The 18,677-nt window shown below is 51.8% G+C and overlaps 1 protein-coding gene across 1 annotated transcript; it reads right to left on the bottom strand.

Annotated features, from left to right (window-relative positions):
* Window positions 1-127: 127 nt before the first annotated feature.
* Window positions 128-18,677, bottom strand: IGFBP7 (insulin like growth factor binding protein 7). The gene is made up of 5 exons (XM_086464353.1): window positions 18,209-18,677; window positions 5,332-5,441; window positions 3,708-3,824; window positions 2,487-2,613; window positions 128-162 (listed from the first exon to the last, which is right to left on the bottom strand). The coding sequence occupies exons 1-5, from the start codon at window positions 18,675-18,677 to the stop codon at window positions 143-145; spliced, it is 843 nt and encodes a 280-aa protein (XP_086320479.1). The 3' UTR covers window positions 128-142.

Raw genomic sequence — 18,677 nt, 5'->3', positions numbered from 1 at the left:
AGAAGTGTGAGTGCAAGCAAATTGATAATCGAAGAACAAAGGAGTTAAGAGGGAAGGGTTAGTGAGCTAGAAAAAGCCAGAGGTTGCAGCTTTCCAAAATACTGATTTAAAACTGTGCATAAGTGAAAGTCCTCACATCGCATCACAGCTCTGCACCGTCATCTGTGGAAAAACAAAAACATGTTACGTTCTGCACTGTGCCAAGTGGTAATACTGCAGCTTGGGCAGTAGCACCGTGAGTTTTCTGATGTCTTTGCTGAGGGTAAGACCTGACACCTCATCCTGACCCCCTCCTTCCTTCCCTAGTGCAGGGCTACAGCAGCAGGGGGGTGGTAGTAGATGGCATTTTTCTTGGCTGAGATCACCTGGACATGCCACCCAGGCTCCCAAACCGTGTAGTGTGTAGCCATGGAGAAGCCTGTTACGTCTGACAGTTTGTTCCATTAACGTTATCAGTTCCCTTTAAGTCATGCTGGCCTGCCAGCTGGTTGCTGAGCTACAGCATGCCTCCTGCAGCTGAGAAGGAACAGCTGTGACCTGGGGTGTGTGTATAAGAAATAAACCATGAGGCAATACATGCAGTACTACAGCTGTGCAGCCGTTACTGCGAGAGGGGGAGTCAACATTTTCTATTCTGGGGTAGAAGTGTGCTGCTCATGGCACGACTCATTCACATCCATAAAAAGATGTTTGAAAAGGGATTAGAGACGCTAAAAACCGTTAGCAACGCTCCTATGCGTAAGTATACTGGGATTCATTTTATGCTCTTATTTCAATGCCAGGTGCTGTTAATACTCTCCTAAAGGAAGTTTTTCAGCTATTCAGGTATATAATAATACAGAAAGTCAAGACTGTATCATTTGGATAAAGCTACTGGGATTAAAACAAAGGATTATGTCCAGAAGTGGATCTGGGCAGCACAATATTCTCTAGCTGGCTGCTCTGTTCCCTCTGCCTCTAACATGGTTACAGTTCACTGTTCCAGCTCTCCACGTTTATTCTGGAGCACAGGTGGCCATGGTACTAAGCCATCCTCTTTGCAGCTGGAATGAGGGTGGTTGCTTTGCCATCAGCTTTGCAGGCAGCCTGGCAAAGAGGACCTGGGCTTGAAAACTGGCTGAGGGCTGGAGGGTGAAGGCTTCAGGTCTTGCCTAAAGGCCTGCTGTGGCATATCTGTCCCCTCCTGGATTTGATATGCCAGCATGCAGAGAGAAGGGCAAGGACTAGGATGGTTTCAGGATGGGGAAGAATAAAGAGCTGCAGGGACTTGGCAGGAGTTTAAGTTCTTCAAGTTCCCCCTCAGTCCTGGGGCCAGTTGTGCCAATACTGCTCTCAGGACAGCTGGACAGGTTTGGAAGTGTCCTGAGAACAGTGAAAGGAGGATACAAATTTAGGGCTGGAAAACCACTGAAAGTTGCTTTGTAAAATTTCCAAAAGGTGTTTTTAATTTGGTAACTTAACGTCCAGTGTTTGGGGGGTTACTTAACAATCCCTTGAGAACTCTAGCAGCTGAGATTTGCTGGGAATCTTAGAACAGTTTGGCCTGGAAAGCACCTTTAAAGGTTGTCTAGTCCAACGCCCCTGCAGTGAGCAGGGACATCTTTAGCTACATCAGGTTGCTCAGAGCCCCGTCCAACCTGGCTTTGAATGTTTCCAGGGATGGGGCTTCTGCCACCTCTCTGGGCAGCCTGTTCCAGTGTTTCATCACCCTCATCATAAACAATTTCTTCTTACATCTACTCTGAATCTATTATCTTTTAGTTTAAAACCATTACCTCTTGTTGTGTTGCAACAGGCCCTGCTAAAAAGATTGCCCCCATCTCTCCTGCAGGCCCCCTTTAAGTATTGGAAGGCCACAATAAGGTCTCCCCGGAGCCTTCTCTTCTCCAGGCTGAACAACCCCAACTCTCTCAGCCTGTCCTCACAGGGAAGGTGCTCCAGCCCCCTGATCATCTTTGTGTCCCTCCTCTGGACCCGCTTGAGCAGGTCCATGTCTTTCCTGTGCTGAGGACCCCAGAGCACTGCAGGTGGGGTCTCACCAGAGCAGAGTTAGAGGGGGAGAATCACCTCCCTCAACCTGCTGGCCACGCTTCTTTTGATGCGGCCCAGGACGTGACTGGCTTTCTGGGCTGCAAGCACACATTGCTGGGTCATGTCCAGCTTTTCATCCACCAGCACCCCCAAGCCCTTCTCCACAGGGGTGCTCTCAATCCCTTCATCCCACAGCCTGTATTGATAACAGGGGTTGCCCCGACCCAGGTGCAGGACCTGACACTTGGCCTTGTTGAACCTCATGAGGTTCACATGGGCCCACTTCTCGAGCTTGTTTTGCCAAGCCCAGTAAAAGCTGCACGTTAAACTGACACTTATAGTGTGAATTTTTTGTTTCTTTCAGAAAGCATTAAATCTAGGTGGTCCTTCTTTATCAAATAACTGAGTAAACTGTTAGGGGAAAGAGCTGCTAAATGTTCAACCACGCTAGGTACCTTTGGTCAGGGCTATTTCATGCAGAGTTTCCACAACATGGATTTTTGCAGAAGCTGTTGCTTCTCCTTTGGCATTTGATGCATGACATTCATATTCTCCAGCATCCTCTTTGCTCAGAGGAGATATCTAGAGGAAGAAACACATGCCCCAGTAAGTATTCCATGCACAGGCAGAGGTGAGTCTGTTTTAAGGTATCTTGTATAACTTGTTAATTGCTTGAGACGTTGTCAGATGAACAGAGTGCATGAAGTAGCAGTTAAACCTGAGGGAACTACACTTGACTGCATGGTTGTTTCTGTCTGCTCTAAAAACTCTGGTTCAGATTGTGGTTGCTCTCTTCAGTAAGGTTTGGGACAAGCACCCACTCCTGTGGATCAGCCTAGCTTTCTTCTCCTCTGCTAGGCCAGATTACACGTGCTGTAACGCTCACTCCTTTTATTGTTTACTTAGTTTGGAGCTGTGTCAGACCACTGCATGCTTGGTGAGGGGAGGGAGGCAGGAAGAAAAAGCCTTCCTAGAATGTGCTGCATCCAGTCAGTCAGTTCAGCAAAATCATGGGCTCAAACCCTTCCCTCCCCTTATTTCCACCTCTGCTTTTGCAAGGGAACCAACACCCTAAGCTGTGCACCCCTGCTGCCAGCTTCTCTGCAGCTGGGAGCCATCATACTTGCAATTTCCTTACTGCGAGGCACAGCAGCTCCCTCTGATGTCTGACAACCGCTGATCAGCCTGCAGGTACTCCTGTAGCTCAGGAGGTTGGCTGAGTGAGGGCTGATGGCTTCTGCACTCTGCTATTCTCAGGCAGGTGACGTGATACACTGAGGAAAGGGCAGTTCTGCCAGATCTATAAGGGCTCCTCAGCTGTGGGTGGGTCTTAGGGATGCCTTGCCTCTGTACTGATTCCTTCATAGACATGGTGAGGGTCTCCTTCTCACTAATGGTAGCAGGAAAGTAATGGCATACAGAAAGGAGATCTTTTATTTAAGTCTAGCCTTCTCTGATCATAGAATGCATGCTTCTGCTGCATGCTAGAGGTGAAAAACTACAACAGGTAAGACTGGAGCCAGCAGCCACCCTTACCCCTCATGCCTAATTCACACATGTTTTCCTCTAAGCGCCCTGTCTGTTGCCATGTGTCTTCTGCACTGTTATTTCTTCAGGAGCTGTTGCAAACTGCACTGTACTGTTTGTGCAGCTCTGTGCATACACAGAGTACTTACGAGCACCCAGCCCGTCACTTCGTGTTTCTCAGGGCCCCCTCGGGTCTGGATAGCCAAGTTTTCCCGGTCCCCAGGCAGGAGCTCCATCCTCTGGACACCGTACTGTCCCCGAATTATCTAAACAGAAGGGCAGAAAGCGGTAAGAATTTGGGGGCTTATTTGTGCTAGAACTGTTAGGCCCATACCTGCACAGAGACAAGATCAGCAGTAGTTTTCCATGAATATGTTTTGTGCAGTAGCAGTGTTTTTTCCAGTGCCAGAATTTCACCTGCCCCATGCCAACACCTCAGCATCTGCACTGGGGCTGCATTCCCCTTGCCTCAGCAGGAACGGAGAGAGCAGCACAGCTTTCTGGTGTGGGCGGCGCTTCATGATGGGGTGTGCAAACACGCCCTGCACTGACTTGGGTCTCAAGGGTGTGTTTAGCCCATCAGATGATGCTGGTGCTGAACAAGGATTTGGCTGCCTGCAGTGCTGATAGCCACACATCAATCCAGTTCAGCAGGCTGGAGCAGCTGCCTTCTGGCTTGGGACTGGGGGGACAGCAGGAGCTGACTGTCGTCCTTGTTTGGAGAGGTTCCCCCGCAACTTTCCTGATGAACACACTTTTTAGTGTGGCAGTAGCAGAGAACCGAGTGTCTGCACATTGCTCCTGGAACAGGCTTTCCCTGCATGACCTATCCTCTTTCCAACAGGCCAGCAACAGCCCCGTGGGTGTCTGCTGCAGCAAACCAGGCAATCCTTCCTGGTGGGTGCAGCATCAATGAGAGCACAGCAATGCAGTCATTCCCCAGCGCTGTGTATCTGAGCCCAGCACATAGCATGGGATAAGTGGTGCTCAGCCCTTGTCATCACCATGTCAAGCAGTCTCTTGGACATGAGGAAGAGGCATGAAAAGCTGAGCAGCACTGACAGTCAGTGTAAACATGGCATCTGCTTGTAAACAAGCAGAAAATGCTGCCTGGGTCAACATGCCTACATTGTCTGCTCTGGGACCCCTATGAATAAAGTTTGCTGTCTCAGAACAGAGCAATCTTTGGGCCGATCTAGGTTTTTTTCCTCTGTAGAATTCTCAAGCTGGTATTTCAGCTTAATTTTAAGGCCCCTCTCATGTGTCCACAAACATGTTGAAGAGGCTACAGGGGCCACGCAGCAGCTCTCAGCCCTATGGCTTGGCTCCTCTCTGCTCAACACTGGCCCCTGCCCTAAGCCAGATGTTACCAGTGCGCTGCCAAAATCAGCACGCTGCCAGCTACCGGAGACAACTGCTGTGTGTGGTTCCTGTGCCTGACGTGGGTGAGCCATGTCCAGCCACCTCAGAGTCCCTGCCACCAGCAGGGTGACAGCAGGTCAAGGGATATTCCCCACATGTTCTGAATACCAGACGCTACCAAGAGAAACACAAGTCCTGTTCTGCCTCGGGATCAACAAGAGTTTAGCAAAAGCAATGGCTAAAGGCTAAGCAAGGCCAGATGTTTGGGGGTGGACAGAACTGCACAGATGGGAGAACTCATCAAAGGTAATGTGTTTCTAAGGAGGGGTCTGCTATGGCCTTTATGTTTACCGAGCAGTTTCGGCTGTCTCAGGTTTGCTGTGCTCAAACAGCTCCTAGCAGGGCCCTTACCTTGTTCCAGATGAGGACAGGGGTTGGGATGCCCATGACTTCACAGCTCAGGTAGATCTGTGCTCCTGTCACATTCCAGATGTCCTTAGGAGGGGTCACAATGGAGGGGCCTGCAAAAAGGGAGAAATGCTTTTAAGCCTGTCTCCTTGGTAGCCTTTTAAGTGGGGCCAATCACTTCTGATGGGTTTTGAGGATGAGGGGAAGCAGGTCCCTGCTTGGAGCAAAGCTTGCTGGACTAATCCCACATCACAGCACTTCCCTCTCCAAAGCTACACATGCATCCAACCTCACACTGTTCAGGCTGATGAGCACTTCCCCTAGATAGAAACTCAAGTGTTGAGCAGTTCAGACGATCTAGTCGTGAGACTGAGGTTAGAGGTAAGAGAGTGTCTGTATTCTGTTATCTCACGAGCTGAGCAGGACTTTAGCAGCTGCTGCCTCTGCTCACCATGCAGCCACCAAGTGCATCGTTGACACTTGGCTAGCATGGAGGAAAGGACTCCCTAGGAGACAGGGCAGGTCCCTCTCACTCTCCCATGCCACTGAGAGCTTGGCCAGCTTTGCAGTAGGATTTTAATCTGCAGCAAAGCCCATGGCAGCTGGCTAGCAGAACTCAATGTTATGCTGCTCCTATTTTATGTGTGTGCAATATCCTGCCAAAGGAGGCTGGCTGGAGGGTGGCAGAACTCTCCTTTGGGGGGGATCTGGGAAGGGAACAGGTGAATGTAGAGCTCCATTTTTCCCTGAGAGCTCCAATCCCTGGTTAAACAGGGAGTTGTTTCCAAAGCCAAATGGGAACAGAGCTGTTTTGCAGATTGACTGGAGATGTTTACCCCTCGGGCTGGGAAATGTTGGAGACGTAACCCATATCCCAGAAAGGGAAGAATGGCCTTTTCTGTTCAATCCCTCTTTAGCGGGACTGTTTTGTGAAAAGCAGCAATTAATCCCCCACAATAGGAAGTGCAGACTAAAGGAGCACATAGTGTTTATTTCCAGTTATTGACATCTTGAAGAAGAGCAGCTTTTCCCCTTCTGCTCTGAAGATGCATGCAGTAACAGGAAACTGAAGCTCCCATTAGGCTCCACCAGAAGGCGGCATTTCCTGTGCAAACAAGTACTCCAGAGCCAGCCTGACTGAAGCCCCTGGGTATGCTGGCTCACAGAGCATGGCTCATTCCCAGCCCGATAAAATTCTGGGAGGTCCTGATGCTCCTTCTGGGGTCCTAACCATGCGCTAACCTCAGCCCTGCATGTGCACTCTGCCCTGCAGCCCTCTTGCAGGCAGTGGGGAGCAGGGTTCCAGGTGCATCCCACTGCACCAACATCTTCCAGCACAAAGCTGGCATCCTTTTTTCTCTTCAGGATACCACACTGGTATCACCAGCCAGAGGACATCAGCCATCCCTCTGTCTTAGCCCAAGGGATGCTGACGTGTTTCCCCACTCCTGAGCAACTTGTGCGATCCCAGCAAAGTGTTTGCTCTTCTGAGACTTCCCTGTCCAGGAATGACTGTACACAGCCTGCTGGTGGGAAGCTGCTAAGAGACATGGGGTGGCTGCAGTCCAGTTTCTCCATTACAGAGGTCCCAGTCCTTGGTTTAACAGGAGGTAGTTGTGCAGAAGCAGGGAAGTTTTATGTGTAGCCCCAGGCGATGGTTAAAACCACACCTAATGATCAGCACCCGCTGGTTTCCTGGCAGACATCACAACCCAGGTGCTCCTCATCTGCACAGAACTGAGTCTCAGCTGAGAAAAGGATTTAAGCAGCCTTTCATGGCCTTATTTACCCTGTTGTTGGTTGTACTGCTGCACGAATTGGTTTCTGCGCACTGTCTAGAAGAGGGGTGTGTTGGAGTCACAGCACCCTTTCCCGTGTGGAAGGGAGCTGGAGTTATCCTTGCTCCAGGTGGCCCAGAGCAGATCTGTACCTCCAGACCATGCCCAGCTCTGCACTGTCAGCAACACCCCGCTGGAGGTTGTTCCCCCGGGTACAACCGCAGCGTAGTATAGTGGGGTGATCTGTGGGGCTCGCACCCCCAGCACACTCCTGCCCGAAGTACTGCCTGGCCCCTGCACAGCAGCAGGGCTGCGCCCAGCCCAGGGTATTGCCATCTCCATGACGGGGCCGCCTCAGGTCACACGCTCTGCTCCCCTTCCCCAGTGCCACCGTTTCCTGTGCAGCCCTGCTGTTCTTTTTCTGGTGTCCCTTGAACAATACGGACAACAGGGCAGCAGCTGTGGCGGGATCTGGATTGTCCCCAGGTGACTTAGCTCATCTCATGCTCTGCAAGGACCTCCAGCAGACGTGCACCCAGCGTGGCCTGCTGCTGCTGTCGCCTTCTGCTCCAGCTATGCAAAACCCTCCATGCACAAGGTGCCCTTCCCAGGGCAGAGCTCGGGGTCTGTCCCCAAGAGGCAGGGCTATGTTTGCCCCTGTATGACACTGTCCTCTTTATCACTGGTCACTGGGGTTCTCCATGAGGCAGGAGAAACATAGCTGTCCCCAAATGACCACCACTTCCCACCGCAGAAAAGGAGAGATCCTGATTCTTAACGTTAAAAGCCAGGAGGATTTTAAGGCGCTGTTATGCTCTTCCAGAATCTGGCTCAATTCTTCACTGGTTGGGAATGGGCAGCATTCAATGCATCACTAAATACACTGCCTGAGGTATCTCAGTCTCGGCTGCCACTGAGTTTCCCCCTGTATGAAGGGCCTGGACACCCTCTGCCCATGGATGTTTGCTCACCCTGCCAGGAACAGGTCACACCAGGATTTTTCTGCAGCAACTGCTGGCAGCGGAAAAGAGAGAGGGAATTTCCACCACCTCCTGTGCGAGGAGAAATTGTTTATATTCCCTGGAAAGGGGAATTGCCTGCACAACTTCACAGCGAAGCTCCGGCTGGCTTGGCACAGCAGCCACAGCACAGTGAGAGCTTGGCCATTACGAGGCAGCCCTGAGCTCAAGATGTACATCCTGATCTAACCAGGAGGAACGCGAGACTCTGCCTCTGCAAAATGAACTGGGAGCATTCACAGGCCTCCGCCTCTATCCTGCTCAGCCCTGAGGCCGGGAGGGAATACACATCCTGAGAGATGCAACAGTGTCGTGGGAAGAGTCAGTGTGGTCTCTCGGGATATTTGACTTAAATCCAGACAGCCAAAACTCTAGAGCTGGGCTTCTTCCTCTGCTAAAAATAAATGAGAAAGAAAGGCCAAGAAGTTAGCAGATTTAAAGTCAAATCACAACAGGCCACAGCAGTAGCCAGACTTCCACCCCCAGTGAGCTGACACCCAGGTGCGTGGCAGCCACCCTGCTTACTACCTGTTTTGGTCCCACTCACGCTCTCTCCCACAGTTCCCTGAAGCAGCCAGAGATGGACAGGGGACACTGCAACCTGCTACAACAGGAGAGGCAGAGGATGCCTGAGCCTTGCAGGGACTTCAGAGGATGTGAGGACATTCCCTCCTGCAAGTCACTTCTCTTGCTCTGGGAGTCCTTGTGAAGGGAGTGAGGCCACCATGTGCTCAGCAGGACTGGAAACAAGCCCACCGTGTACAGAGCAGATGACTTGATTCCCGCCAGCAAGGAGCCCCCTGGCCCTCATCCTACAGCCTGCATCTTAGAGGCCTCACTGCTCTACTTGCACAAAGGGGAAGGTTTCTCCATCCACTTCCTTCGGGCTGGGGACCTGTGGGTTGCACCTACTGATGAAAATGGTCACCACCATTGATCTGGTCGAGTGGTCCCAGCTCCCCAGCAGGGACTGAGCCAGCTTTATGCGATGCTCGCTGCCAGTACTTGCCCTGACCGTGCAGGAGGAGCTTCTTGGCGGTGCAGGAGGAGCTTCTTGGCCAAGAGGACAGCACAGGCAGTTGATGAAGATCAGCTGCTTTCCGCAGGCACTTCAGGCATTTCCTCCTTGCTCTGCCCATTGTTCGTAAGACAAACAGCTCTCCCTGGCCCGGGAAGGGTCTTACTTACAGAGCCAGCGAGCTCATTCACCCCGGGAGAGGAGCCTGAAAGCGCAGGGACTGTTTTTGCTGGAGATCACAGGGAGCTGACAGCTTGCGTTATGTCAAAAGCAGCAGCCAGAGAGGAGCTCCCATTGCTGTTATGTAGTTGCTTTTCTGCAGCAGCAGCATGCAGCACAGCCTGTGCCTTCCCCGATGAGGCTATCATTTGGCATCTGCTCCTGACACACCTCCCACACCAGGCACCTCTTCTCTGCTCAGCCGCAGCAGGCAGAGGTCTGGCATCTTCCAACCCATCCACCTGCCTCTCGCAGATAACAGGATGGTCTATCACAGCTCAGGGTTAGCTGCTCCTCGGTGATCTTCCTGTGGTGTCCACACACACAAATAAATCACACTCCAGCAAGCAGAGCAGTAACTTTTTTTGCTAAAATCAAGGGGGCTACAGGTCTGTCTCTAAAGGCAGACATAGGCTCAGCATCAAGCGCTGTGGGGTATACCCTGGTGCTTGGGTGCACATGGGAAGTCCCAACCATGAACAGATGAAGCTGTGTACTGCACGCTGAAGCTTGCGTGAGTGCCAGCCTGGTTCCCAGCCAGCCCTCCTCAGCAGCCCTGTGTGAAACACAGACTGAGAACATTCCCCGTGAGACAGCAAATCAAAGCAAAAGCTAGACACTGTTCATCCTCACAAGCTCTTGCAAGTCTGAAAATAGACCCACTCCAGTCTCCTAAGTTGCTGGGAAAGTATTTCCCTTCAAAATTTCTTTATATGGAGAAGGGGAAACCTTCTGTAAGCAGCATCTACTCATTCTAGTTGGCATGGCCTCAGCTGCTCCCTCCCAGGTCAGTGCTCTCTGCGAGAGGCAGCAGCAGATGGGATGTGTGAGCAGCTTCTGGCCTTCCCCATGCCCAAAGCTGCCTGCTGTTTTCTGGCAGATTTACAAGCCTCCTTCTTTATCTCTTTCGGAAGGCATTTCTCCCCCTCCTTTAACCTGGCCTTGAAGAGATTAAGGAGTTACAGAAAGAGGCTCCGAGACATCCAGACCAAAGGAGATGCCAGATGATAAGCCTGATGGGATGCTCCCCCTCAGACTTCAGCAGCCCAGAGTCCCTGGAAAGGCTGTGAACACCAATGCAGCTTTGTCCCAAACCCTGGAGACTTGAGACTGAGTCAGCATGAGGCAGGGCCCTGGGCCACCAGCTATCTGCCATGGATCTCCCCCTGCTTCCCATCCCACCGGCCTCAGCGTGGAGCAGACCAATACAGCTGGAAATCCCACCCCTGCTGTTTTATCCTAGTTTGGGAACACTGCCTTCAGAGACCTTGTGCATGACCTTTATGTGGCTACTTATTGGTCCTCCGTGGCGTTGACATGTGGATGGGGGGGAGAATGGGTTAGCCCTGCAAAGAACAAAAACCCCAAGCCCCTTCTCCCTTACCTAGCACACAGGATGGGTCTGCGCTGGCCCCGGCATTGTGCCCAGAGAAAAGGCCGCACCTCTGCACGCCTCGCGCCTGGCTCAGCGCTCTGCTGCATCAACGCAATCCAGATCTCAGAGCTGGGGCAACGGACAGGCCAATGTAGCTGAGGCTGCTTTAAGCTAAACAGCAAGCTTATAACCACACTTGCCCCTGGAAACAGCCAAATGAGAAAAGGGCAAGCCCTCTGAGCGGAGATGACGCTGCCCTTGCTAGTGGAGTGCCACAAGCCAACCTCTCTCCTGCCTTTTTCCTCTGTCCTGCCCTTTTTTCCCACTTTCCCTTCCTTTTGCCAGTGTCAAAAGTATTCTGTCCCCAGGGTCAAACAGGCAGCAGCTTTCTGCAAACACGCTTGCCGCTTCTCAGTCATAGCTGGATGCGTATTTGGGCTTTTTTGTCCTGGACCTCCCAGACAAGCTCTATCAAGAAACTTCTCTCCTCCCAGCTGCCACCTCCCCTCTTCTCTTCGTGTGACCTTGGCTCAGTTTACTAAGAAAACTGTGATTACGGCAAAAGCACGACCATGAGCTAAAGCCTGGAAAGAATGTGAAAAGCTTGCAGTGGGAGACACAGAAACAAGGCATGGCAGCATTTATGCATGGAAAAGCAAGCAGGGCTTTCAAAAGTCTGACCTGATTAGACTTGTTATGTGGTAATCTCCTATTTAGTATGAACCTCAATCAACCTCAGCCCAACAAAGGATTAAACGCATTTTTTTAAACACAGCATGCCTTTCCAGCAACAGAAAAAAACAAAGATGGGGAGGAATTTGCTGATCTGTAATCATTCCTTGCTAGTGATTTTGGATGTGCTATGATGATTGAGAATGAAGACACAGGTGAAATATGGGATTGGGCAGCGGAGGTGTTTGCATAGTCCCTGGCATACTGGTGCTCTCCAAGACTCTGAGCTGCCAAGTAATACATTAAACAGCTGCCCTAATAAGATTTTAGCACAGTAACCATAAAAACTCAAGCTCCAATGAACCAAAACCTTTTCAAATAACTAAATGCCTTTTAAGGGGAAATTTATGGTCTGTCCTACAACACTGGAAAAAAACAAAGTTACAGATTAATTTAAAAAATGCCAGCATAAAGCTTCAGCCCTAGAAACTGTCTCAAAATCCCAATGCACTGTGTGCTGGGAAAGCAAGCACCACACTGAAAAATATTACATCCCCACGCCACGCTCCATCTGAAAGGACCCTGTGGTACAAAACAAAAGGTGTGACCCCACCACGCACGTGTGCAGCTCTGCTCTGCGACAGACTCTCTGGACGCAGCACAAAAATGCTGGCAAGATCCACCTGCAAATGCAATGCCTTCCTTTGCGGTGGCAGAAAGCGGGCGGCAGGCCACTGATGCAAGACCCCCGCTCCCAGCTGATGCAGAAACCCAAACCAGCTTCCCAGAAGGATTAGGAAATTCAGTTAATTTCCAATCACAGGTGACTTAGCAAAAACTTGTCTAAATCTCCTTTTCACCAGCAAAGAAGAAAGTACTCATAAAATGTGGACATTTTTAAAAGTCTCTTAAAATCCAGGAAAAGAAGAAGGGAGGAAAGAACTAAAGGCAGCTGTACCAGGAGAAGATGAGCTAACATCAGTGATAACAGCCATCTGCCATCTCCCAGAAAGTCTTCCCCCAGCCTCCCCTGTTTCTGCTGTACTTAGGAAGTGGGTAAAAAAAAAACAAACAAACCAAAAACCCACCCCCAAAACCCCAAAACCGCCAAAAAAAAAAAACCCAAACCACCCTCAAAACTAAAATATTTCTGGCAAAACCTCAACAGCTGAATTTGCATGGAATAAGCCAACAGATGTCATGTATGTTTCTTGTTTTAAAGTTGACCCGTGGGAACTCAGCACCACTTTGCAGTGCAGATGTAGCTTTATGGGACACTGAGGCACCAGCAAAGCAAAACCACTGCTGGGGTAAAAAGGCAGGAATTTTGGGAGGGGTGTACTTGCCCCTGGGGCTTTCAGTGTCCATGAGAGCCTGGCAGCCATGATCCTACATCCATCAGCCCAATTTATAAGCCACATGGACAGCCAAGAAACCTTGCACCCATCTTTTCCTGAGCCCCAGAGATGGCGGGTGGCACCTTAGCCAAAAAACCCTTCTAAGAGGGATGCTGTCTGGGCTTCCAGCAAGCCAAAATGATACCCTTCTGGGGGAACAGCTCAGGTCCAGTGGCTGGGAGCTCTTTGCTGCTGAAAGAGAGGTGTAGTGCTGGTTAGAGTCAGCTTTAAAAGAACCTCTCTCCTGGTCCTGCTGTTTTTATAAGCTCTGCAGGCTGTGGGATGGATCCTGCAAGGTGCTGAGCCCTTGTCACCATAGGGCAAATGGCTGCACATTCCCAATGCTGGGAAAAGACTTTCATGGAGCCACAGAGATTCAAGCCACATTCAGATGAATAGAAATAAAGCAGGCTGCTTGGTGAGCCAGCAAATCCACCCTTCACCCAGAAAGGTCCTAAGTTTCTACCTCTGGGAGGTCTTTGTAGGTAGGTACAAAGCAGCACCAGCTCCCTGGAGAGTGAAATGCTGTCCTCTGATGTCTGCCGAAAGCCGCCTTGTGGTATGCTGCATTTGGGCAAGAACAGGCACTTGGCTTCCACCAAGAGAGAAGCGAGCATAAAACATAGACAAAGACTTGACCGACAATGGCAAAACAACCTGGAGACCCCAACCCTGCTGGAATAAGTATCAGGGACTTCAAACCATTAAGGCCTTTGGGTTGTAATGAGGCAACTTTAGCAGGATTTCCAGCAGCCATGACTCGTCCCTCAAAGCAGGTATTTGCTGGTGGCTAATGATAAGAGAGTCTCCAGGGTATTTGCCCCTTCTTGCACTAGTTAGGCAACAAGTCTGTGCCTGGTATTTGTCAGCTCACAGAGATTACCATGCCAAAATTCCTGCTAGTTTTTTGATGGGCGTTGGTGCTTTGACATCGTTTTTCTGCGTGGCTTGAGCTGAGCCATGCAACCCTAATTCTTTATGCCAGTTGGATTTGCATGGCAGTGGGTACCATGGTCCTCCTGCCGCAGGTCCTAGCTGGCTGTAAACAGCCTCAGTGTGTGCACTGCAAAATGAATTTCAGCCTAAATTACTGAAGCCACCAACTCCACAACAGGCTCTGCTGAACATCTGTGCACAGCTGGGTGATGGCAGAGGGCAGCTCCCCGGCTGTCGTGGCAGCCTCCCCTCCTGCTGAGGGGACCGCTGGAGGTGACTGCCTGTACCTGCCCCAGCAGCAGGCTTCTGCTTTGTGTCTGGGCCCACCCTGCCTGCAAGAGCTGGCAGCAGACCTGAGCGTAGCTGTGCATATTCATAGGCAGAGAGCAAAGGGCCAATCCATTTAAAGGCAATACTGGAAAGCAGCTGGAAAACTTCATAGCATCCATCTCCTGCATGGCCTTGGTACTGGGACTAGCTTACAAGGAGGCTGCCGGGGTGCAAGGGTAGAGACGGGATGCAGGTGGGGGCTCCCTCGCAGAGAGAGGGGCAAACCCAGAGCCACCTGCGAGTGCAAGCATGAGGGCACAGCATGAGCCCAGCTGGGAGGGAGAACCATGGCATCGCTGCCTGCTCCCTCAGAATAAACGCAGACAGCTTTGCCCTGCCCTGCTGACACAGCACCGACAGCAGCCAGGCAGCCTCAAGGAGCTGGGAATCAAATAGGGTGCCTTTTTCCAGCTGTTCCCAATGGTTCTGCCCACACGCAACCCACTGCAGGAAGGACAGGCTGGACCCTTGCACTTGCCAAGTGCAGGTATAGCAAGGGTTATTTGGGTCCTCTCAAACTCTTCTCAACTGTGTCTTCCTTTGTGCTCCAGCAGGAAGTTTTGGCTGCAATGGAAGTATCTTTTTATGCATGGCTTCACTATTTTTGTACAAAGAACACAGGCATCGGATCTGAGAGGTCTGGGAAACAAGCACCAGAAAGAGAATCTCGAGGACAAGGTCAAGGCGAATTATGTAGGGCCAAGAACTGGCTCCTTCCTTTTGCTCTTTAACAACATAGAAACATCCAAGTTTTTTCCAGTCGGTGAGCAGTACCTCTTAGCAAGCAAAAACCACTGAGCATTGCACAGAAAACCCTGTGACAGGCACCATGATGCATACGGCAAGCTCAACTGGACACGCATTTGGTCAGCTTTGTCAAATACAATTTTTAATGAAATTTTATCCCCTTGGAAATACATCTGTGGTGGAAAAGACATGTGTCTCAAGGAGTATTTTCCATATCAAGTCTTACGTAGCTGAGTGCTTTGTTTCTAGGCAGCTTTACTTGTGCCCACATGGTGCTGCCTATGACACATCAGTAGCTATACCTCCCTCAGACCCTTTGAATCCCTGGTACATATAGGACAGAGCAGAGAGGGAGAATACCTGGAGAATACCTGGTACACATGGGGCAGAGAGAGAGACAAGACAAGAGAGAGGGTATGAAATGCAACCCCAGTTAACCAAGGAATAAGAGCCGAAGTCTCAATTGACTGTGGCTGATTCCTATCTCAAGCATGTATTTCAAGGCAAAAGAAGAGGAGGTGGCTGCGGTGAGCCTCATCTCCACCTTGCATGGGAGGTGAGGTTTGAGCAAACAGTGGCAGGAACCAAGAAAGGGATAAACCGACAGTGTTTGCCCCATTTGCATCTGTCCATGTCCTGTCTCCTGCCCTGCCACTCCCAGCATGCCGTAGTGCCAGGGTAGGTGAGGAGGAGCATCTACCAATAAGCTGTTCCCAGATGCGTTCCTTTCTTCCACTCAGTGCCCCACCTCCAGCTGCCGCCCTTCCTGCCAATGACAGAAAAGGCCAACAGCAGCCACAGCTCTGCACTGCCTCCTCCTGAGGACCACCTTTCAAATGGGATGTGCAAAACAAGCCCTCCCTCTCCAGCTCCACTTGGGGGGAAAAAAAAAAAAAAGCAATCAAAGACAATTAGGACCCACTCCTGGAAACATGTTTTTCTGGATCTCTTCTCAGACTTGAAAGGCTGCTTGCTCTTGGATGCAAAAGACGTGATCCTCATAGCCCAGCGAGTGCATGCAGACACCTTGGAGCCCATCTCCCATGAGCAAGAAGCCCAAGTCTCCCATTGCCCAAAGACTCCTTTCTGTGCTGTCACACAAATGAGTGACGCAGGCATGATCCTGTCTGTGTGCAGTGTCCCTATGCAGCATCCCACCCTAGACAGTGTCTTAAGGAGATCATGTCCATTTGTGGTGGGAAATGGTAAAAGACAGAACTTCCATCTCTTTGACTCCCACAGCATCTAGGTTCTTTTAGAAACCCTGGAAAGTGCTGTCTCCTATCTGGAAAGATACTGACAGTGGCTCTACCCTGCCGGGCTGATGGGATGGATGTCTTCTCCTGCCATCGTTTCAAAATCGGTGTGGAGATTACAACTCCCCTCCTCTCCCCACTCAACAGTCCTAACTGCCAGGAGACCCTGAGGTCTGCAGAAATACTTCCAGATGCCTGCCACGTGTGTGGGCTGAGTCCCAGCCTCAGCTGCAAGCCACAGAGCGACATGTATCACCAGAAGAAGGTCCACAGCACAAGAAGGTTCATGCAGCTGAGAGGAGTCTCAGAAGAGTCAATTGCAACACTACTGCTGAGCAGCCCACATCCTGCCTCCTCCCTTCCCCAAGGCGCTGGGTCTCCAGCTCTCTCAGCAGTAGGAGCCAAAAGAAGAGCGGCTCCTCATTTTGCCAGTGGCTCGGCACCATGTGCTCCAGCAAAGTTCTAAAACAATAGGTAACAGCCTGCAAAGGTGCCTTGCTGCACATGGGCACACTCCAAGGGACGTCCTGCAAGGAAGGGATGCAGTTTGTGCATGGAGTGGCTGTCCCACACTGCGACCTTCTGCAGAGAAGCTGTGACTGTGCTGACCAGAGCACGGAGGAAGTCTCGCGGAAGCTGTTTGAGGCTGGTGGGTCAGTGGCCTCCCACCACTCTGCCTAGCCTGTCATGTTTGCATTGACCTCATCAAACTCTGTCTCTCTCCATAGTCTGGGTCAAAGCCCCATCAGGCCAAGCCAGCATCCAGTCTGGGGCAGGCACAGGGAAGCGCAGCCAAGGGCTGGAGCAGTACCTTACAATATGAGTATCAATACCTGTTTTGCCACGAACTCCCAGGTGACTTCGGGCAACACAAGTGAGAATGCAGCCCTCTTCTCAAGTACACCTCAAATGTGACCTCAGACATCTTTCAAACACGTCTGCTCACTTGGTCTGGGCTGGCAGAGCCAGAAAGCAGCACGCACTTTTAGGACTGCTGAGACCGTTTCCCAAGTCTGCTGGGCAGGAAAGGCTCCTTCCAAATGCTAGAAGGTGCCCTGGGTAGAGGCTGTTCTCATCCCATATTGGCCCAAGGGCTGAAGCGCCTTCTCTTTCTTAACATTGTACCATAATGTTTCTGGCTAATATATAACCTGATGTTTTGCACAAGGTTTGTGAAAAGCCATGCAAGGCATTAAATGGGCAACATCAAAGTGCATAACCCAATCCTTACCCACCCTTTCATGCTTTCTTTGGGAGTTTCAGAAACATTTTTTTGCAAGACATACTTGGCCTCAGTTATGGGAAGAAAGAGAAGGAGGACGTGGAGGTTGTGACCCTACACATACTGTGTTTATGAAAATACTCCTCCACCAAAACAGCACTGGTGCTGTAATATTGTCCTTGAGGCGTTCAGAAAATGTCTTGCGTGCTATGTCCTACCCCTCCCTCCCTTCCTCCCAGCAAAACCCACTCTCAGAAGCCAGGATTCCTAGTAGAGGCTCCGCAGCAGAGCAATTTCTTCCTTGAGCACCATCCCTAAGCAAAAGCTTGGGAAGAATTGAGCCCCTGGTTGCAAAAGCTGCAAGTGCAAACTACGATGTGCAGCTCAGGAAAGTCACTGCTTGTTTTTATTTTGAACAAAAACAAGCCAGTGAATGTTGGCTCTGAATTTCTGTGGCTTTCACGTCCATTTAATAATTTATTTTTCTCACTGTTGGCAATCTTCCTCTGCTGACAGCTCAGCCCTTTTGTCCCATGTCACAGCATCCCAAATTGCAAGCTGCAGTGCACTTCCAGCACCCCTGAAAGCCAAGAGAGCAGTGGCCAAGTTTCTCCGCATTTCTGGGGCCGACCTAAAGCCTTACTCCAAGTCCAGGCAGCACCATCCGACTGGGACTCTCGAGTCCATTTAAGGAGGTTTTGAAATCATCTTGAATTTACAAACAACGCCCCGATGCGATAAAACACTACGAGGAGCACTCGGGACCAGCCGTTTCACCGCGAAGTCAGACGGCACGGCCGGACGCGGCCAGCGGCAGCGCCCGCCGCCCGGCCCTGCCCGCCCCGCTGCCTGCCCGGGGCGCTGCGCCACCGCCCGGTCCGGCCCGCCCCCCGCCCCCCGCCGCCCCGCACCTTGCTCGCAGGCTCCCTTGCTGCGCTGGCTGATGGCGGGCTCGCCGCGGCTCTGGGCGCGCAGGCTGGCGGCGCGGAGCTGGCAGCCGCTGCTGTAGGTGAGCCCGTCGCTGCCGCACACCGGGTAGCGGCTCTTGCAGAGGCACACGCCGGCCGGCCCGGCGGCGGCGGCGGGGAGGGGGTGTCCCGGGGCCGGGCCGCCCTTGGCCTTACGGCGCTGGCGGCTCTTCACGCACTCGAGGCCGGGGGCGCAGCGGCCCCCCGCAGCGCCGCCGCACGCCTCGCCCTCGCCGCGGCCACACTGCCAGCAGCAGCCGCAGGCGTCCCGCACCCGGCCGAGCGGGCAGCCCCGCAGCGGCAGCGCCGGGCACCGCTCCGCCTCGCAGGGCCCGCAGCCCCCCGCCGCCGCCGGAGCGGGCACCGCCAGCGCCGCCAGCAGCAGTACCAGCAGCAGCGCGGAGGGCGGCAT

This window comes from Leptosomus discolor, chromosome 4 (assembly GCF_034619465.1).
Source record: "Leptosomus discolor isolate bLepDis1 chromosome 4, bLepDis1.hap2, whole genome shotgun sequence".
NCBI lineage: Eukaryota > Metazoa > Chordata > Aves > Leptosomiformes > Leptosomidae > Leptosomus > Leptosomus discolor.
The sequence above is the reverse complement of the archived record's forward strand: the minus strand, read 5'-3'. Positions and strand labels throughout refer to the sequence as shown.